Source organism: Meriones unguiculatus, chromosome 1, assembly GCF_030254825.1.
Source record: "Meriones unguiculatus strain TT.TT164.6M chromosome 1, Bangor_MerUng_6.1, whole genome shotgun sequence".
Taxonomy (NCBI): domain Eukaryota; kingdom Metazoa; phylum Chordata; class Mammalia; order Rodentia; family Muridae; genus Meriones; species Meriones unguiculatus.
The window spans coordinates 17,462,786-17,481,013 of NC_083349.1; the positions used below are offsets into that span (position 1 = coordinate 17,462,786).

Below are 18,228 nucleotides of genomic sequence, written 5' to 3' on the forward strand. Positions count from 1 at the left end.
AGGTCCAGAGGGTCCACTGTCTTCTGGCCTCTGGGGATATCCGCATATGTGTGGTATATACAGACACTTCAAATAAAAAAATATAAGTAAATGCAATTATGTCTTTAATTATATGCTTTTGTTGTTTTTCTGGTCGTACCATGTAGCCGTGGCTGACCTGGAATCCAGTATGTAAACCTGGCTGATTTCAAACATACAGCCACTTGCCTGTCTCTGCTTCCACAGGGCTGGGATAAAAGGGTGCACCACCACAACAGACATAAAAACAAATTAAAAAACCCAATAAGGTCTCTCTTTTTTTGAGACGGGGTTTTTCTGTGTCGAGCTGGTGGTCCTGAACTCTCCATGCTTGCCTTGAACTCACAGATATCCCTCTGCCTCTGCCTCTGGAACTCTGAGATTAAAGGCGTGCACCACCACCGCCCAGAGAGAGAGAGAGAAAGAAAGAAAATCTTTAAATTAGTCAAAAGAACCTCAGGTAACATCAAGAATCTTAAGAATGGGGCCGTACGGCGTTCAGCCCCGGACACATTCCGGTTCCGCCCACTCTGCGGGCCCCGAGTCAAGCGCATGCGCAAGGCTCCGAGTCAGGCGCCTGCGCAGTCGCCCATGGAACCGAGGTGCCTCGGAACCCCGTGAACAGAGCAGATCCAAGCCCTGGCGGAGGCGTCCCTGTGCTTCCGACAGCAGCGCCATGAGACTGTGGCCGCAGGCGTGGTGTGCCGCTCGTGCCGGTTGGCGCGAGAGCTTCCCTTTGCAAGGTCACGACGTAGCACGCTGGTTCCCCGGCCACATGGCCAAGGGTGAGGCCATCGGGAGGAACAGGAGGCACGGGCCCTGGCGGCCCCATTTTTCGCTTTCCTGGCCTCGGGTTGGAGAGCTGTTCTGTGCTTGATACGTTGAATCGCGCTGAGTAGTCCCTTGAAGGCACATGCAAGGCTTCAGACCTGAGTAATGCCTGAGTTTATAGGTCACAACTTGGCCCTAGGCAGACAGCTGGCATGGTGCGGCTCTGGGCTGCTGGTTGCTGTGGTGTTGCCTGCCCCTGCCAAGTGAGGTGGTGGTGTGGCAGGAAGGCTCCAGGAGTGTGAGCCAGCGGGTGGCAGTTGCGGGGCGGAGCCTCAGTGTTTGTATGTTGAGGTCCTTAAGTTAGAGTGTCAAGATCAAGACCCTCATGTGAAGAGTTCTGCCCAAAGTCATCTAGGGCACCCCGGAACTTGGATCACTATGCTGCTCTTTGTGCCATGTTGGATTCTCAGATGTATTCCCTTAGGACAACTTAAATCTGACCCCCTGGGCTGTTCCCTTAGTGCCCTTCTATCTTTCAGGACTAAAGAAGATGCAGAGCAGCCTGAAGCTGGTGGATTGTGTTATTGAGGTTCATGATGCCCGGATATCCTTTCGTGTCGCAGGAGAGCATCTCTGCTAGGGTATAGATGCAGCAGCAAGATGCTCTCCTGGTCTTTCTCCATCGCCTTCGGACAGTCCAGTCTGTTCTGTCTCTGGTCCAGTGATGTTGACAGCTTCTTTTGTAATTACTGCCACAGAAGCAGTGCTTTTCAACTCCCAGTACACATCAAGTTACTGGGAGGCGTTTACACCAATAGATAGGGCCCCCTTTTAGATCAGAATCTCTGGGGTGGTGCGTACGCCTTTTTGTTGTTTTGTTTTGTTTTTTCATTTTTAAGCTCCCATCTGATACATTATTTGTCTCAGCCTCTGTCTGGTTTACTTTGATATTTTTAGGGGTGAGTTATGAAACCTGAGATTAGATGGTCCTAGGTTTTTCTCTTGTCCTTAAGTGAATAATTAGCAAGTCATAATCATGTCCATTGAGGCATGCTTCTCAGACCATTTTGTTACATTTAAGCTGTGTTTGGGTTCTGTTGGCATGTGAGTTCTTCCTCATCATGCTTACTTAGCCCTAGGAGGGAATGGGGATGCCAGACCAATAGGCCCAAGTGCTTGGAACAGCTGGTCGTGGGTGTGGGGACCTGCTGCCACTGGTGGGAGTCTCTGGAAATAGTATTGGAGAACAAGGAACTATTTCAGCTGCCAGCTGTGACATTAATATTATTATTATTATTGAGATTGGGTCTTTCAGTGTAGCTTTGACTAGCCTTGAAGCTCACTATGTGGACAAGGATGGCCTAGAACTCACATAGGTCTGCCTGCTGGAATTAAAGGCGTGCGCCACCATTCCTGCCTGTTTTTGATTATTAAAAAGTAAAACATGGTTATTTTTCAGCATACGTAGTGAGAGGACTGTTGTCTTTCAGTCTGTGGAACACTCAACTGCATCTAGGATGTGGCAGCAGGCCTGTGGTTTCTGTACCGTTTTAGGAGAGGGTCCTGGAGACCTGGGTTTATGAATAGATTGGTCAGCTGTAAGAGAGGGACCATTCGGGTGGAGATTGCAGCTTAGGCAGGTGCCCAGACGGGGTGGGCAGAGGCCTGAGGACTCTTGTACTAGATTCTCCTGGGAGGGCTGAAGGCAGAATATAGAGATAAGAAGCCCCATCCGCCTTTAATGTTGTCACGCATCAGGCTAGGGTAGCTGAGGATAGCGGTAAGGAAGTTGAATCTCCAGTGAGGGTGTTGCTTGAGGTGCTTTGGTTAAGATTTCACAGGAGGCACTTTTTCTTAAATTTTAAACTTACATCCCTTGACATCCAAACAGTGCCTTTTCTTTGAACTTTGGTTTTCTTCTCTCCACCATCTGTTTGGCAAATTAGGTGCCAGGGCCCTGCCTGACTCGCACTCTTCGCCAGCTGCAGAGTGGGCCTCCCAAGTCTGGGGTAGGAAGATGGGTTGGATGGTCGCACTTGCCCTGAGATGGGCTTCTTTGGCTTTAGCTCCTGGCCAAATAACTGGTAAAACTCTGTAGAGATTTTTGCCTTAACGTCATCAGCACATCCCACTTTCCGGTCGAAACCCTCTGTTCCAAGAGTTACTTGGTCTGAAGCCTCATCTGCTTGTCCTTAACAAAATGGACTTGGCAGATCTTACAGAGCAGCAGGTGAGCACCTGGCCACAGATGTGAGCAGCGGTGTAACAGAGCCACTGACACAGGGGAGGTCTGTTATGCCCCTGGGCCGGTTATACTTTAAAACAAATCGTGGCTTAGCAGCAACAGCTGTTTCCCCCAATATGAACTTAGGGCCCAGATGCCAAGATGGGGCATACCAAGTGGGTTGGTGTGCTGTGGGAGCCCTGGTGACCATCATAGCCACTTTGCACCTTTCTGATTTCTGATGGGTGCACTGTTCACTATATCCCATGTGGTAGTTTGGGCACGTGTGACCGCTGAAGCAAGGTTAATGTTTGTAGGCCTGGTCACATTTGCTGTAGCTTGGAGTTCACTTGTGGTGGCTGCAGTGTCCCCAGCTGACTAGGTACCAGCCTGACCTTAGATTTTCTGCTGCTAGTTCCTTTCTGAACACCCTGTGATCCAGAAACTGGAAGGGTTGGGTGTGGGACTGGGATATGAAAGGCCCAAAGTACCTAACAGTCTCTAGAGCTGTGGTCTCAAACTTGCCAATGCTGTGACCCTTCAATAGAGTCGCTCATGTTGTGGTGACTCCCACGATAAAATTAGTTTCATTGCAACTTCATAACTGCAGTTTGGCTACTGTTATGAATCGTAACGTAAAAATCTGTGTCTTTTAATGATCTTAGGCAACACCTGTGAAACAGTCATTCAACCCCCGAAAGGGGTTATGACTCACAGGTTGAGAAATAAACCCAGGCAGAATCAGGTCCCAGGGAAGTGTACTTTCTGCATGGCTGGCAGGAAATGCTTTTTGAAGTCTTGACTTTCCTTCTTATGGACATGTTGTCAAATTCTTTGGAAAGAGGGATGTTAGGGTCTCAAGTTGAAGCCAGTTTTAAAAAAGTTGCTAATGAGATTTTTCCTTTACTGAAAAGCAACCAGAGCTCTTATGAGAAGTTAGGAGGATATCCAGGGCGGTTCCTAGTGGCAGCACCTGCTTTGAGGCCTAGGGAACTGGTCAGAAGCTCCACTTGTTGTGCAAGCTTTTGGGTTTTGTCTGTTTGGGTGTTTATCTTCAAGTGTCTTCTGTTTTTATTAGTTGAGACTTGAGCCATTAGGGATTGCTTAAGCTCTTTAAATGCTGGTCTTCACAAATGGGTGGACACTGCCCTCTACTGGGCAGGCCTAGGACCCAAGAAGAGTAACAGGCTTCTGAAGGACCTTGGGCTCTGCCCCCATGGTCTATATTGAGGGATATCTGAGTAAATCTTCATGGAGACCAGGGAGATCATTAGTCTCTGTCATGGCTAGTACCTTTTTTAACCCCTCAAACATTTTATGTATGTGAGTGTTTTGTCTGTCTGTATGTATGTATGTGCATGTATGTATGTATGTATGTGTTTGTGTATGTATGTATGTATGTATGTGCAATACATGTGTGCCTGGTGCTCACAGGGCCCAGAAGAGGGTGTTGGATCCCTTGGAATTGGAATTGTGAGTTGTTGTATGGGTGCTGGGAACGAAACTTGGGAAGAGCAGCAAGTACCTGTAGCCTTTCAGCCATCTTTCCAGCCCCTGAGGCAAGTGTCTTAATTATAGCACAGGTAACGAATAACCGAAAGTAACTAAAACTGACTGCATTAATGAATTAATTTTTGTTTATTGACTATATTTTGTGGCCAGAAACAACCAGACATAATACTGATTTTCAATGTATGTTGTTAGATACAAACATAAATAAAATAAGTACATTGATTATGCTGAATATTAAGTCTAACAACTTTTTGTCAGCTTTAGTTTACTTTTGGGCTTACAGTACTACTTATTCTCCCATCAGATTGGGTTCAGCACCATTTCAGTTTAAATGCAGTTGCACGCTGGATACAGTGACACACACCTTTTATGCCAAAACATGGAAGACAGATCTCTGAGTTCAGGAACAACTTGGTGTACATAGTGAATTACAGGCCAGCCAAGGCTATGTAGTGAAAGCCTGTCTCAGTTTGGCCTCCTCTCCCCAAGGGAGTCCTCTATGATAGAGCACATGACGAGGATGGGATTCCTAGAGAAGCCAGCACCTGTGAGCTTCGTGCTGAAGAGGCTTCAGAGTGACCTGGCTCAGCCCCATTTTATCCCCAGAAGCACTGAAGTCCCTGTGTCAGGCCATGTCCCCTGGTCTTCACCCTGGCAGAGCTCCGAAGAAGAGCCCCCTGTCCTCAGAGCCGAGGCTCTTCATTGTGTTTCTGGCATTCACTTCCTGTTGCCCAGCTCCCAGAGTTTAAGTTGACTCTGAACAGAACGTACCTGCATTGTCCTTTCTGGCCTAGAACTTGTTGTGTTGGGACAAGTTCAAACTCACAGGGATCCACATGTGTCTGCCTGCTGAGTACTGGGATTAGAGGCAGACACAAGCAGGCAAAGTAGATTCCTTTTTTAAAAAACGTGCTTTTTACATTTGTTATTTTTTTACTTTGTGTGTGTGGGTATGCATGTGCCTTGGCATAAATTTGGAGGTCAGAGGGCAACTCGGAGGTGTCAGTTCTTTCCTTCTACTGTATGGTGTCCTGGGATTGAACTCAGGTTGTTAGGCTTGGCATCAAGCACCTTCATCAGCTGAGCGTCTCACTGGTCCCAAGCTCAGATTCTTGACTTTTACAGCCTCACACCATTTATGTAATATATGTTTACTTGTTGTTCTTGTTAGCCTTTATTTTTATTTTTTGTAAATGTGTATTTTGCCTGCATGTATGTCTGTGCACCACACTTAGGCAGTGCCTGTGGAAGCCAGAAGAAGGCATTGATTCCCTTGGGACTGTAGTTATAGACTATTGTTAGCTGCTAAGAGGGTTCTGGGAATCAAACCTGGTCCTCTGTAAGAGAGTAGCCAGTCCTCTTAACTGCTGAGCCATCTCGCCTATCTTGATATATACTAACAAATACACATGCACACATGTTTATATTTTAAAAATTTATTTTAGATAGAGTCTTTCTGTGTAGTGCTAGGATTAAAGGCGTGTACCACCATGACTGGCATACCATTCATATTTTAATTTAGTGTTTAAAATGAAATATCTTTCAGAAAATTATCCAGCACTTAGAAGGAAAAGGCCTGAAAAATGTTGTTTTTACAAACTGTGTAAAGGATGAAAACATCAAGCAGGTAAGCCTCTGTACATGTTGGTTGCTAAACAGTTGGGATAAGATCCTGGAATTGGCTTTAGCTGCCCAGGGCTTCAGGATCTCCTGGCCTGCCTGTCTCCTGTGTGGATGCTCATAGCCTGAGTGAGTTCTGAGGGAGCATCCTGGGGTTCTAAGCAATAAGAGCCTCTTGCAGAACCCAGTGACTTATTTTCCCAATTGTTTTGATGGAAGCCCACAAGCTGATGTGTGGACTGTCTGGTAGGCAGTTACAGTTGCTGTAGAAGACCCTCCCGAAGTAGCCACACTACTCTGTCATGGTGTATGTGTGGAGTGTTGGGAGTGGGTGGGTGAGTCCCAGTTAGCTGTGACTGTTTTGGATGCCTAGTGAGGTGTGTGTGAGGTCTCTGCCCTCCTAATCTACTGGTGAGTATAAAGACCCTGTTATTTGGAAGTGGGTCAGTGAGGGGTGTATGACCAGAAGATGTGGCCTGTTTATTGCAGATCGTCCCCATGGTCACAGAACTGATTGAGTGCAGTTACCGATACCACCGAGCAGAGGTTGGTTGGTTGCAGGGCTGGGTGTGGGTATGTGGAGTTACCTGGCCCCTCCTGCCTGTCCATTCTGGGCCTTCTTTAATACAGAGGGCTGGGCTTGTGTCCCAGCTGGGACTGCAGCCTTTGCTTTTACTAGTTCTTTAGTGGGAAAATCTGGGCCAATCCTGTGGGTCAGCCCAGGGCCTTTGTGTTGATGCCTCCTCTCCCTGTGCTGTGGTTTCACAGCCTGTGTGTGTGTGTGTGGGGGGGGATAAAGTTGAAACTCTTCCACCTCCACAGAACCTGGAATACTGCATCATGGTGGTTGGTGTCCCCAATGTAGGCAAATCCTCCCTCATCAACTCCCTGAGGCGGCAGCACCTTAGGACAGGTAGGCAGTTGCTGGTGTGCTGACTTCCACTCCAAGAGGGCACTGGGGAAGAACATGGCCAGCCCCATGTTGCTCTGAGGTGTTCCTTCCACAGCTCATAGCCTATTCTGTTTGTTAAAAGGACAGTCAGTTGTCTAACGGAGGTCTCTGGTGAGCAGCCGTTGGCTACACACTGTACTTACCATGCTTTTACATGCTCTTGACTTTTTATGTGTTTTAGACTTTGGGATAGATTTATATTGGCTTCATTTTTCACATTAACAGTATAGTGTTTATTATTATTATTATTATTTTACAAAGCCAGATGTGATGGCATATCCTTGAATCCCAGCACTTGGGAGGCAGAGACAGAGAGGCTAAAGGGGAGGTAGAGAGGCAGAGGCCCTGTCTCCAAAAGACAAAACAAAATAACAAAACTAAAGAACAGAACCTATTTATAGTGTAGAGGCTGAGAATTTTAAATCATATTGTATCATGATTTTAAATGGGGCATTAATTGGGAAGCTGTCACAATCATCTAATTTTTTAAGTTTTTAAATTTTTTTTTTCTTTAAGTGTTCATCTTTGTTTAGGGCTACTAAGTTTGTTTATGGGGTTGTGTAGGCATTCTCACTATGCAAACTTTAAGTTACCTGTGACTGAAGCCTCAGGTGAATCATCCTGTTCTTTGCCCCAGTGCCTGGCAGCCCTGTTCTGTTTCTGTTCAGCTGTGTAGATGAAGAGTTCTGGACTGGCCTGTCTCACTTCGTGTAATGTTTTAAGTTTGTTCATGTCGGAACTTGGTCAGCATTTCCTTCCTCCTTAGGGCCAGTTGTTCCATTGTCTGCCCTATTCTCATTCCTCTGCTCACCTGTGATGGACACTTTTATCCTTTTACTCCTGTGGTGGTTCGGCAGTGAATAGATAGCTTCCCAGGGGTGCCCTGCGCTGGGTCCCATGCCAGGCAACCAGTGCTGGCATTAAGCATGGTGCTTGCTTGCCTGCTGCGGGTAGTGCTATGGAGTAGGCCGGTCTGAGAGAGGCTTTGAGGTGGAGGAGCAGCCCTGCTGCAATAGTCATACCAGGGCAGCCCCTCCCCCGGGGCGTGAGCTCTGGGTATTTGTGCCTAGCTTTTGAAAACCCCTGTCTTTTTGGGACTGAGTAAGGAATGAATTATAACTTGACAAACTTATTGACCTCTGGGTTTCCCATTGCTTGCCATACATGTTAGTGAAATACCTTTTATTACTTGTTCTGTTGCTGTGTATACATATTTGATGGCCTCTTTGTGTCTTTTCAGGAAAAGCTGCCAGAGTGGGTGGTGAGCCAGGAATCACTAGAGCTGTTACATCCAGAATCCAGGTAGGTCCTTGGTATCTGAGCCCAGAGCCCTGCCCAGAGCTTTGCAGGTTCTGCTGAGCCTGGCACCTCTGAGTGGCGCATTGGCCCTGCCTCTGACCTCCTCCTTTTTCTTTCTCTCATGTTACTGCCAGTGCTACGCTATGCTATTTAAATCTGTCGGGAAGGCAGACTTCTTACCAGAGCCACACTTTTTATTTTCCACAGACCTTGGGCTTTTATTTGTTCTTCAAATTAAGCAGAAGTTATACCCTATAGGCACTCAACCTAGGGGCAAGAGACAGCCTATGTGGTTGGTTTATCCAGAGGCCTGCCTTAGAGTCTCTGGCAATGATTTGGCTGTTGGCCAGAGGCTGCTGGTTTGATCCACCTTCTGCTGCACAGGTATGTGAGCGTCCACTGATGTTCTTGCTGGATACTCCAGGGGTGCTGGCTCCTCGGATTGAGAGCGTCGAGACAGGCCTGAAGCTGGCCCTGTGTGGTAAGCCTCTGTCCCACTGCTGACCTTGGCTGTCCACTAGGCAGGTGCAGTTGTTACTTCCTCCGTCCTGCCTGCTGCCAGCTGCCTTTCACAGTTTTGAGAGGGAGACTAGCTCACAGCATGCATGTGCTGGCTATCATTCTGCCCTGGGACAGGGGTGCACAGAAGGGCCGTGCCTGGCAACCAAGCCACATGCCATATAGGAAGAAGGCCAACAACTATGATCCATCCTGCAGGGCAATTCCTTAGTACCTTGAGGTCTTCTGCCTTCAACCGGGAGGCACTCAGGCTTGGTGGGGCATAGATGTCCACTGTTCCATGGTCTTGCATTAGCTGCTTATCTTGCAGGAACTGTGTTGGACCACCTTGTTGGGGAAGAGACCATGGCTGATTACCTCCTCTACACCCTCAACAGGCATGGACTACTTGGGTGAGTGGCAGTGGGTGTGGGGGATGCAGCCCCCTTCTTGCTCATCCTATCTAGGTATGGTTTTAGAAATATGTCATTACGGTACTATCTAAGCTGTATATTATTATAAGCGTGTGATTTGATAGGTTTTGATACATGACCATATCATATTGTCACATGTGATAGTGAACATTCTGCTAGTTATGGTGGTACATATCCCAAATCCCAGTACCTGTGAGGCTGAGATAGGAGGATCGTAAGTTTGGGACCAGCTGGGGTGCATAGTAAGACCCTTGTTCACTTTGTCTCTTCCTTAACCCCCTGAAGGTAGGGGAAGAAGATGAGTGTTCTGTCAGTGAAATTGAACAGGATATTCCCTCTCTCACCTGGCTTCCCCTACCGGGCAGCATGAGTATTCTGAGCCATCCATGCTCTACCTTCCTTTTGGGGGCTGGGCTCATTGTGTATTACCCAGGCATCCAGCACTTGCTTTATTTGTTCACCCTGGCGGACATGGGAGCGTGCAGTTCTTGACTGCCACAAGCAAAGCTTCTGGGAACATTCATGTCTAGTCTCTATGTGATGTGAGTTTCTACTTCTCTTGGATAAAGCACAGGAGAGTATCTGAGCCACTCGGTAATGGTGAGCTTTAGCTTCCCACAGAACCGCTGAGCTGGTTTCCAGAGCAGTTGTACTGTGCCACATACAGCCTAGCAGAGAATGGGGGTCCAGGCTTTTACGAATCCTCTTTACAGTGTGGTTAGTCTTTTATTATTTTCAGATTTAGTTATTTTATTTAATGTTTGGGAGTTTTGCCTGCATGCATGTCCGTGCACCACAAGCCTGCAGTGCCTGTGGAGGAGGGCTTCAGATTTCCTACATCTGGCATTATGGACGCTGTGAGCAGTCGTGTGGGCGCTGGGATCTAACCCAGGCCCTCTGCAAGGGCCACGAGTACTCTTCTTAGCCACTGAGCCTTGTCTCAGCTCTGGTCAGTCTTAATTTTAGCCTCTCAGGTTGCAGTGTCTAGTGTATATTCCTACTAGTGTGATGCTGAACATCTTTCCCAGTGTCCGTTGGCCATTGATGTGTTTTCTCTGGGAACATGTATGTTCAAATCTTTTTATCATTTAAAAAATTTCATTTTATGTGTATGGATGTTTTGCCCACATATATGTCTGTGTACCACTGCATGCATGGTGCCCAAATCCAGGCCAAAATCCCCTGAAACTGGTGTTACTGATGGAAATGAGCCATCCTGTAGGCATTGTAAGTGAACCCAGGTCCTCTGGAAGAGCAGTAAGTTCTCTTACCCATTCAGCCATGACTCCAGGCCACCATCCCTTTTTGTTTTTGTCTTTTTGAGGGTCTTTCTACATAGGCTGCCCTCAAGCCCACAAAGATCTCCCTGCCTCTGCTGAGATTAAAGGCATGTACCACCATAATCGCTCTCTTTTATTTATTATTATTGTTTTTTTGATTCTTGGGATTGAACCTGGGCTTGAATATAATGAGCATATGCTCTACTGCTGATCTACCACCCAACCCATTTTCTTATTGTTAAGTTGCCCCACTTTAGCTATTCTGAGGGACAAGGTCTATTCAGAGGTTCTCAGGGGTCTAGGCCTTACCCTTTCTTCCTGTTAACACTGTGTGGATGTTTTTCGTTTTGGAGGTCGGATTTGGTAACAAGATACTTCATAATGGTGATACTTCATATCTAGAAATACACCTAGCCTGAGGCCATAGAATTTTGTTTTCATTTTGGAGAGTGTAGCTTAGGTTTCATATTTAGGTATATGACCCTTTTCTGCCACGTATTAATACATGCTTTGTATATGGCACAACTATGAAGTTCTTATTTTGCACATGGATGACTGGTTGTCCAGAAAAAAAAAATTTGAAGATTTTTTTCCCACTAATTGTCTTCTGCCTCTGCTGGGAATCCATATTGTATGTCTGTCTGTGGACTCTTTTGTCCTGTTCTGTCTCGGTGAAGGACTGGTCACTTTTGACTGGGTGCCAGATATTTGACTTATCACTTATAGGTGAAAAGTCTTTTGTGTAAGAGTTTCTGAGCCTTGTTCTGCAGCCTAAGTTGCCTGGAAGCAATCTGGTCCTCCCAGGAGCCCCGGAGCTGGCTCATCTGAGGTGTGGGTGAGTGGGAATCTTCCTCAGGCTTGGAGCCTCAGATATGACCTGAGCAGTGGGCTTGCAGGTATGTGCAGCACTATGGCCTGGCCGATGCCTGTGACCACATAGAGTGGGTGTTGAAGAACGTGGCTGTGAAGCTGGGGAAGACACGGAAGGTGAAGGTGCTCACGGGCACGGGTAAGTGAGCTGCATTGTTTGTCTTCTATTGGGACTCTTGGCCCTTTCTGGAGGACAGGAGTGAACCACAGAAGGAAACTTGTGGGCATCTGTCCTGGGATTAGAGCAGGGGAAGGGGAACTATGGAAATTTCTAGGGAGGAAGGACTTAGTAGCACAGGTTTCAGAGGGCTGTACTAGCTGTGGACAGTGCTGCGTGGATAGGATGCCTGTGTTCTATCTTAGCACCCCCTCTTCCCCAGAGTTCACGGATGGTACCCCCTAGTGGTCTCCTAGGGCTGGGCTGTCTTTAGAGACCCTTCTCTCATCAGATCCTCTGTCCTCAGGTAATGTCAATGTTATCCAGCCGGATTACGCCATGGCAGCCCGAGACTTCCTCCGGACCTTCCGTAGTGGGCTCTTGGGCCAAGTGATGCTCGACCGTGACATTATGCCTGCTTGCTGATGACACTGACCCCTGACCTGGCTGGCTGGAGTGTGGTCTCCTGCATATTCCATGGGACTGCAGCTGGAGTGTTTAATGCTTGGAACTATTCTCCTTATCTGGAAGCTCTCTCTGCTGCTACCTGAGACTTAGGACTCACCTCCAAAGGGCACTATGTTCTCTTGTCCAGTAGATGCTGGTCAGTCCTGGTTGCTACCATGGGGTCCCAAGAATCCTGTGACTTGGGATATGTCCCAAGAATATGTGACTTGGTCAAGAGGTTTTCTCAGTCTCAAGGAGAGATTAATGCTATCAAAGGAGTCAAAGCTATAACATGAAAAAAAACAAAACTGGGTTAAAAAGCCAACTTTTAAAAATCTCTCTGTGGCTGTCTTTTTTTTTTTTTACTTATTTATTTTTTGTCATTCTGAGACAGTTTCATTATGTGGCTTGGACTGGTCTCAAACAAATACTCATTCCTCCTGCCCGACCCCTTGAGGTGGGATTATACAGGTGTGTGCCATGACACTAGGTTAAAAGACCCATTTCTTGATGTTTATTTCATTGTGCGCTTAGTACTCTGAGCCCATAAGGTAAATCCCCTTCCACCAATGAATGCTGGGGATTGGTAGATTAGGGACTGGGGTTCCTTAGTCAGAGTCTCATGTGTCTGTCAGTCCTGCAATGAGGAAGAAGCTTGTTATCAGCAGAGGGCTTTATTCACAATGAACTCTTCACTGATAAAAGCGCACACAGACATGGACAGGGGGTTTGGAATCAAGTCCAGGAATGTCCTCTCCGCTGGCACTTCAGAGCCTGTACCTCCATCTGCTGTAGGCTCAACTTTTCACAGGCCAGAGGATCACTGGGAGGGGACCACCATCTGGCCCATGTAACCTTCAGGAGGTGGTGCAGAGGGTGTGTCCTAGCGTACCTGATCTCCACGTACCCATGGCACCTAGAAGATGTTGCTGCCAGCAGCTTGCTCTCTAAAAATAAACAGGGAAGGGGTTGGTTGATACAGACAGGAGGTGCTGTTGGGCCAGCTGGGCTTCTGCTCAGTAGTTCTGGTCTCTTCTGCCCAGTGTGGACCTGGCCTTTCCATAGTTGCCTGAACCCTGCTTGAATGCTTCTTGTGGATAACAAGGGCTGATAACAAGGGCTAGCCTTCCATCCTTGCCTCTTGCTGTGGCTGCAATAACGATAAACCTCTGAGATTCTTCTTTTGCATCTACGGTTCCTCTTAGTGGAGAAGGTATTCACAGGTGTGTGGCTGTGCCAAATGCTACACACTCTGGTGTGCGAAATAACCATTAAAAGGTGATGTTTTCATTATGCCTAATACATGGTGCTCTGTGGTACGTGAAGGTCTGGTCCACAGAGCCCATCCTCGGGGGAGTTTGTAAGCTCAAGGGGCTCTGGTGGGTCTCCCTCTACCAGACTTGATGCATCAGCACCTGCCTTTGAGGCCCCGAGTGGGCTTGGCCCTTAGCCTGCTGGTCTTGGTTTTGAGCTTGGTCTGTTAGGGACAGAGAGAGGAGCATCTGGGCTGGCTGTGCCCGAGAGCACCGGCAGTGTAGCTAGAAGCTGCAGGGAGCTGCGTCCTGCAACTTGTTAAGAAAATGTTTGGCTAGGGCCCTGCCAATAGCCTTGAAACCTGTACAGTAACCAGAAGTACGCAAGGCTAGCATTGTACATATTGCCTGAGCCCAGAGACCCATCACTCCACTGGGGCAAGGATGTGCTGGTGGGTCCTGAACAGCAAGGAGCCAGTCTGCCCAAAGGTAGATCTATGTGAGGACTGCAATGCATCTCTTTGAGGCCACTTGGGGCATGAGCTCTGTTCTCCTTATGGATATGGATGGTCAGGAAGCTTTTAGTAGTGTCAGTCCACACTCAGAACCTGCTAAGGCTGGTTCTTCTGTGTCTCAGCTTTCTTCTGGCAGCAGTGGGCCTGAAGAACTATTGCCTTCTCCAGTGTGTAGGCTGTCAATTGTGCCATACTCTTATCTCTCCTCCCTGGTCCATCTGCTTCCAAGGGAAGGATCTCCCAACATGGAATGCTGCTATTCACCAGAACTGTGGCAGTCTTGCAGTTCAGGTTATACACAAAGAAGGCTCCCATCGGGATTGGTATTGTACCCAAGTGAGCCTCACTTGTGAACCTAAAGTTTGAAGGGAATGGAATGTTTGTGAATGTGGAACCCCTAGTGGCAGTGCACTTTAGGAACAGTTAAGTGGTCCTTATGGCCAAGTGGCTCCAAGTGGAGAAGAACTCTTCTGACAGAAGGTCTCTTGGGCAGTCTGCCAGGAAGAAACATACTACCTTGTCCTTGGTAGCATGTTCTAGGAGGACCACGGTGGGTGTCCTGGGACGGATATTTTTCTGCTCTGGATGTTCCTGAGCTGTGGCATTGTTAGGACCTGCTCAGGGCAGGTGGTTAGCACCTGACATTTTTCACATTGCATTCCAAGTGAATGCTCTCTTCAGCCAATTGTTAAGTCCAGAGGGAATCGGTGCATTCCCTCTGCTTCCATGGGAGGCCCCAGGTCTTTTGGGCTTTAGTGTTAGAATCAGGCCCACCTGAGGATGGGTGTCTTCCTGGTGTCAGCATTGTTCATGTTCTTGTGTCAGGGTGGGCAAGCAGACAGGAAGGGCCAAGTACTTCCTCTTGGGCAGCTCTGGAGAGTCAAGGGCAACCTGCCTCTCTGGCAGTAGAGCTGTTAGTTCCTGCCAGAGTAGAAGACTGGGAGACTGGGATGGACAAGAGAGTAGACAGTGTCCACAAATTGCAAGAGGCCTTTTGGGTCCAGAACGCCTCTAGGCCAGGGAATCATAGCAAAAGAAAGTTACCCTCTATGCTGGAGACCATTGGGGTGGGCCCCAGAAGTCTGAAGACCTGGAGCTAGACCTGGCATGGAGCTTAGCCTGGTCTAGGGCCGAAGCAGTTCTAGGGCTCCAAGGGTGCCGCCCAAAAGCAGGCAAACATGTGGACTGTGAGTGGACCTGGAGCCGGAAGTCCAGGCCCAGTAGCTGTAGACTCCTCGGTCCGTCCCATTGCCTCCCGTTGCCCCGTTCTCGTCGTCTTCCAGGCCTAGCTCTCCTGGCCCGGAGGTCCTCCTCCAGCCAGAGCCGGTGGCAAGGCCGGCAGCCACACCCGCTGCAGCCCCTGCTGCTGCCCCTGCAGCCGCCACACGCACAGAGGAGCCGTAGCGGGGCGCCGGCCTCACGCGCACTCTGGAGGTCCCGCGCGCGCCTCCGCGCACCCCCCGGGCGCTGCCTCGAGCGCCTCCCCGGCCGCCCTTGGCAGAACAGCTGTCACAGAGGAAGGCGGCGGCCAAGAGCAGAGCCCAGCACGTGGCAGCAGTCCAGTTCATCCTACTCGGCAGAATCTGCGAGAAGAGGGTGGAAGGGGCTTCAGCTCCCGTGCAGGGGTGGAGCTTGGCTTAGGGCCCGGATAAGGGGATATCAGAGCCGGGTAATAGGCCCACCCGGACCTGGGAACGCCAGCCTGAAGGCGGAATGAGCCTCTGGTTTTGTGGTAATCTGATAGAGAGCTCCTAGCATCTTGGGGGCGGGAGGAACTTGTAGGCTCAGGGCTGGGGAAGGGGTTCTTTAACCTCCAGCACCAGGACTTTGATTTCGGGTTCCTGCTATATAACCGGCTGGAGCTATGGGGTGGTGGGAAAGGGTTCAACAACAGGGTGGTTGTTTTACTGTTGTGATAGGGTGGAGATGGGTTCCAGAAAGGGTTTATGGGTTTGCTGAGCTTCCGCGCTGGGGCTCAGGCCTTGGGGAGGGCACAAATATCTCCCCAACTCCCCCCGCCCATCCCCCTATCTGCACACGGGTCTCTGGAAGGATTGGGAATGGATTATTGCGTGGAGCATGCTAGTTTGGAATCAAGAGCCCTCAATACATCCAGATTATGGTTAGAACAGATGGCCTTGTGACTACTTGCTCTGGCATCGGGATCTCCTGATGCCTCGCTAGAGACTTTCCGCCAGAGGCTGCGGCCGCACGCACTGGGCAGTGGGTTCAGAATCCAGATCCGCGATTCCTTGCAGCTCCATCAACCAGTGCTGGGTGAAAGCCCGGCAGGCCTAGACCCCAGCTAGGTAATTCTTTCTCTTCCCCGCCCTAGCTCCACCCTTCCTGGGTTTGCCCAGGCCAGCAGCACGGGCAGGTAACTAATTAGGATGGGTTCCGGCTGGCTGTGGCCCCGGGCGGTCTGGGTGGCGTCTCCATCCAGCTCAGGTCCTCTTTCCCCGCCCCCTCTTCCCTCCCTTCCAACATCACAGGGTCCATCCACCTCCCCGACTTACTGGTCACAGGCCTAGGTCAGAGGAGCGGTTTAGGGGATGTGGCCGGCCAAGCGGAAAGGTGCGGTGGCGAGGACCCTTTTCCTTAGGCAGAGCTCACGGCTGGGTTTTGCAGAAGCCTCCGCCTGAAGATTAGGGGCGGGCAGCCGCGGAGGCTCAGCCCCGGGAGACGTGAAGGGAGGAGATACTGTGAGCTCAGAAAAGCGTAGCCTCAGCCCTTCTCGTTACCCGGCCCCGTCCTCGCTGCTCTGGATTCTGCTTCCTCTCTCCTATCTTTTCCCCACCCTCCAGCCCTGCCCAGCCTCTCATTTCCCCATGTCCACTAGCCCCACCATCCAGGACATTCAGGGTGTTCTTGTTCCTGTCGGTCCAGTATCTGTGTTAGGACCTCTTCCTCTCCTGTTCTCCCTACCTGCCCATCGCATCGAATCTTAACGATTCTCATTCATTTCCTACCTCCTTCCCCATTCCGCTGATGTAAAGCCAGCTCCACCTATTCCTCTTCCCCGGCTACAAGGACCACTGGGCTGCCTTTCTAGGAGTGTAGGGCTCCCAGTAAGCATTGGGATGACCAGATGGCACTCCAGGCAGTTTGATCTACAGCCACGAGTGTCCCAACAGCACCAGAGACCCTGCTGATTTGACCTTTCCTGAACCCTCTGGAAGTAGACCCCCAGAGAGGCAGCTCCCCTTTATTTTCAAGTACTTTCAAGTATTTTCAAGTATTTTCAAGTACAGCCCTGTCCTGGCCGAGGCCTGGTATGGAGACTCTTGGGAACCTGAGATAGAGCCAGTGAATGGGAGCAAGAAAGAAGTGGGTCGTTAGTGTATGGAGCTCTTCTCATTGAAGCCACTGTGGTTTTGAGCTTTTTTTTTTTTTTTTTTTTCAATGCAGTTTATTCAGGAACCTTGAACAATCATCTGACCCTGGGGAAAGCCAGCCCACAGCTTAAATAGCCTCTGGGTAGCCAACCCCAGCGTGCCACGTGGGCAATGCAGATAGGTCCACATACATGGAAGCAAGCCAGATCCTCAGCCTTAGCCAAATGTGGAGTTGTTTGTGACAGAGAGCACTCACCATCTGGAAGGTGGAAGGCGGAAACCAGCTCCATCTTTAAGGTGCGGCATTACGCAGCTCTCTACAGTTCCCCCTTTTTGTTTTAGATGCATCAGGCAAGAGTAGAGGTCTGATCTCTGATATTAGAAATAAATTGGGACTTTGTACTGATGTTCATTTAGGTGTCATCCACCCAAACAGACCCGTCCGATACCTTTTTCTCAGAGGCGGGACCTGGGGGAGCTTTTTTTTTAAATTAATTAATTAATTTTTTTCACTTTACATCCCGATCGTAGCCCCTCCCTCCTCTCTTCCTGGCTCCACACTCCCTCCCCTTCCCCCTATTCCTACTTCTCAGAAAACGTGAGACCCCTCCTACCAACCCACCCCATCACATCAAGTCACGTTAGGACTGAGCACATCCTCTTCCCCTGTGGCTTGGCAAGGCAGCCCTGCCAGGGGGAAGGGATAAAAAAAAAAAAAAAAAGAGACAACAGAGTCCATGTCAGAGAGAGTCCCTGCTCCCCTTACTAGGAAACCCACATAAAGAATGAGCTGCCCATTGGCTACATCTGTGTAGGCGATCTAGGCCCAGTCCATGTATGGTCCTTGGTTGCTGCTTCAGTCTCTGTAAGCCTCTCTGGGGCCTAGTTAGTTGGCTCTGTTGGTCTTCTTCTGAAGCTCCTGTCACCTCCCTTCTGTCATTCCCCCAACTCTCCCTGTGCTCCACCCAGGTTTTGAGTTTTCTTTTATGTGCAGTTGAAAGGCCCCCAGTGCAAAGGCTGGTCAATGCTCGCATTAGTTTAGA

General features: G+C 49.2%; 2 protein-coding genes across 2 annotated transcripts; one reads left to right on the forward strand and one right to left on the reverse strand.

Annotated features, from left to right (window-relative positions):
• Positions 1–596: 596 nt before the first annotated feature.
• Positions 597–12,390, forward strand: Mtg1 (mitochondrial ribosome associated GTPase 1). Its single transcript, XM_021660357.2, has 11 exons — positions 597–803; positions 1,329–1,393; positions 2,915–3,019; positions 6,072–6,152; positions 6,635–6,691; positions 6,968–7,058; positions 8,338–8,399; positions 8,781–8,877; positions 9,226–9,307; positions 11,505–11,617; positions 11,943–12,390. The coding sequence occupies exons 1-11, from the start codon at positions 695–697 to the stop codon at positions 12,059–12,061; spliced, it is 981 nt and encodes a 326-aa protein (XP_021516032.1). The 5' UTR covers positions 597–694; the 3' UTR covers positions 12,062–12,390.
• Positions 12,391–14,138: 1,748 nt separating this feature from the next.
• Positions 14,139–16,856, reverse strand: Sprn (shadow of prion protein). The gene is made up of 2 exons (XM_021660358.2): positions 16,367–16,856; positions 14,139–15,433 (listed from the first exon to the last, which is right to left on the reverse strand). The coding sequence occupies exon 2, from the start codon at positions 15,416–15,418 to the stop codon at positions 14,975–14,977; it is 444 nt and encodes a 147-aa protein (XP_021516033.1). The 5' UTR covers positions 15,419–15,433; positions 16,367–16,856; the 3' UTR covers positions 14,139–14,974.
• Between the last annotated feature and the right edge of the window lie 1,372 nt (positions 16,857–18,228).